The following is a 1,913-nucleotide window of genomic DNA, read 5'->3' as shown; positions in this document are numbered from 1 at the left end:
CAGTAGACGGCTCAACGTACTCCGTCGGTAGTATATAATTTGGAGCGAAACTCAACATCATCCCTAGAGAGGCAGCAACCATAAACTCTATATTAATGTGGCTAAACTTCTCTACTAATTCCTTCATTTCATTAGGGATGGTTGGATTTTGGATAGTCTCTTGAGCCAACCTGTACGATTCTTGACGTCCTAAAACCTAAAAATAAATAAATTAAATTATAAGATTTGACAGTGGTTTAAGACACATATAAAGGCATCAAACATCTAATGCAATGTAATGTACGTACCAGTGGCTCATGCCTGCCTGCCATGTGTTGGTATCCTCTATCCAAATTATGTGCGGGATTTCCTATGAAAGTGCGCGAGTGACGTCGATACCAAGAAAAGTACTCTGATAATGCCTCAGGGTCTTGAGTTTGATACGCGGCTCGAATTACCCTTTCTCGACGATTCTCCCAAAAATAGTCCGTTTGCAAAAAAATTTGTTGATCCTCCTCTGTTATAGCATACCGCTTGTCACGTTTGTAATGAAAATGATCAATCTCAACACATGGTCCCGGAATATGTTGCTTCCTACCAAACTGTCTGAGAACGTGGTCTACCATGTGCCACTCACGATAGATTCCACAAATAAGGGGTACCTGCGCCATCCAAATATCTCGGCCACGCAGACACCAATCAAGGAGTCTATTAATGATGGCCTCTGAATAAGGCTGTCACACAAACTACGATAGAAAGAACATAAAATTACATGATAATAAAATAAATAAATTACACATAAGCGTAACTATTATATCAAAACGCCATTAACAATCATAATTATGATAAAATATCTGGCCATCTATTAGGTTGTCCAATACATCCCTACATATGGGTAGCACATCACGTGCCTCATTTTCGCGGGATTTACGATGAGTCCACTTTCGTGCAAGAGCCGTGTGTGGCGGAAGAGCCCTGCATGGTGGCTGCATCGGTATAATGCGCTCCCAAGCCCAAACCTATATTAAAAAATTAAAAAAAATAGAAAGCTTATAACTATCAAATAAGACAACCAAATAAAATCATATAATTTTTAAGGTCACGTACCTGCAATAAGGAAATGAATCCATACACATCCTTGGCCTTTTTCATCGAAGCACGGCACAGACAAGTATACAAATATGACAATGCAGCCGCTTCCCAAGCTTGGGTACTCATTGCTCTAAGGTCGCGCATGTCAATCAAATAGTCTAAATTAAGTAAGTCATCAGACTTATCCGGAAATATTGTGCCTCCACAGAGCCATAGCAAGTATAACCTAACCTGCTTTTGCACATCAATTTCTGGGGTCTGGTCTGTAATGGCATCTAAGCCTCTAATATAGTCAATTAATTTTTTTTACTTCCAACCTACTAACACCATTAAAACAATCGTGACCGGGTGCCCAACTAGTAAGCTCGTAGATCAAATGTTGCCACCCCATAATGTCTATATTTCTAGCATTAAGTTCATTTAAGGGGTTACCATCTATAACCATGCCAAACATGATCTCAATATCTTATAATGTGATAGTGGCCTCACCCGTACGCAGATGAAAGGTATGCGTCTCAGGACGCCATCTCTCTATAAGTGAAGTGATGACTGCCCAATCATATGATATACATCCTACCTCTACTACTCCTCTAAATCCACACAGGCCAAAGTAGTCAAGGATGCGAGGATGAAAAGGATGACGCCTCACGTGCTTCCAAATTCGGTATCCGCGCGGCGTGGATTTAGGCATTCTGTCGATCCTCTCAAGCTCCCATCCACACACCTGTGATCGATGCTTCTCCTGGAGTGTTAAAACATCGTACACTTCTGGCCCCGGATGTAGGGGTACCCGTGGAAGCTGCCTAAAAATAAAATAATTGAAATCTAAATCAAGCTATTTG

At 40.9% G+C, this 1,913-nt stretch overlaps 1 protein-coding gene across 1 annotated transcript; it reads right to left on the bottom strand.

The window, feature by feature from the left end:
* Positions 1–403: 403 nt before the first annotated feature.
* Positions 404–1,240, bottom strand: LOC132032426 (serine/threonine-protein phosphatase 7 long form homolog). Its single transcript, XM_059422050.1, has 2 exons — positions 1,087–1,240; positions 404–998 (listed from the first exon to the last, which is right to left on the bottom strand). The coding sequence occupies exons 1-2, from the start codon at positions 1,213–1,215 to the stop codon at positions 807–809; spliced, it is 321 nt and encodes a 106-aa protein (XP_059278033.1). The 5' UTR covers positions 1,216–1,240; the 3' UTR covers positions 404–806.
* Positions 1,241–1,913: the final 673 nt, after the last annotated feature.

This window comes from Lycium ferocissimum, chromosome 10 (genome assembly GCF_029784015.1).
Source record: "Lycium ferocissimum isolate CSIRO_LF1 chromosome 10, AGI_CSIRO_Lferr_CH_V1, whole genome shotgun sequence".
NCBI lineage: Eukaryota > Viridiplantae > Streptophyta > Magnoliopsida > Solanales > Solanaceae > Lycium > Lycium ferocissimum.
This window is presented reverse-complemented; position numbering and strand designations above follow the sequence as displayed.

Bases quoted from the DNA above. Each gene is read 5' to 3' on its own strand.
- LOC132032426 (XM_059422050.1), bottom strand. From the start codon at position 1,215: ATGCGCGACCTTAGAGCAATGAGTACCCAAGCTTGGGAAGCGGCTGCA. The intron at 999-1,086 runs GTACGTGACCTT...TTTTTAATATAG, and splicing joins GATTCATTTCCTTATTGCAG to GTTTGGGCTTGGGAGCGCAT.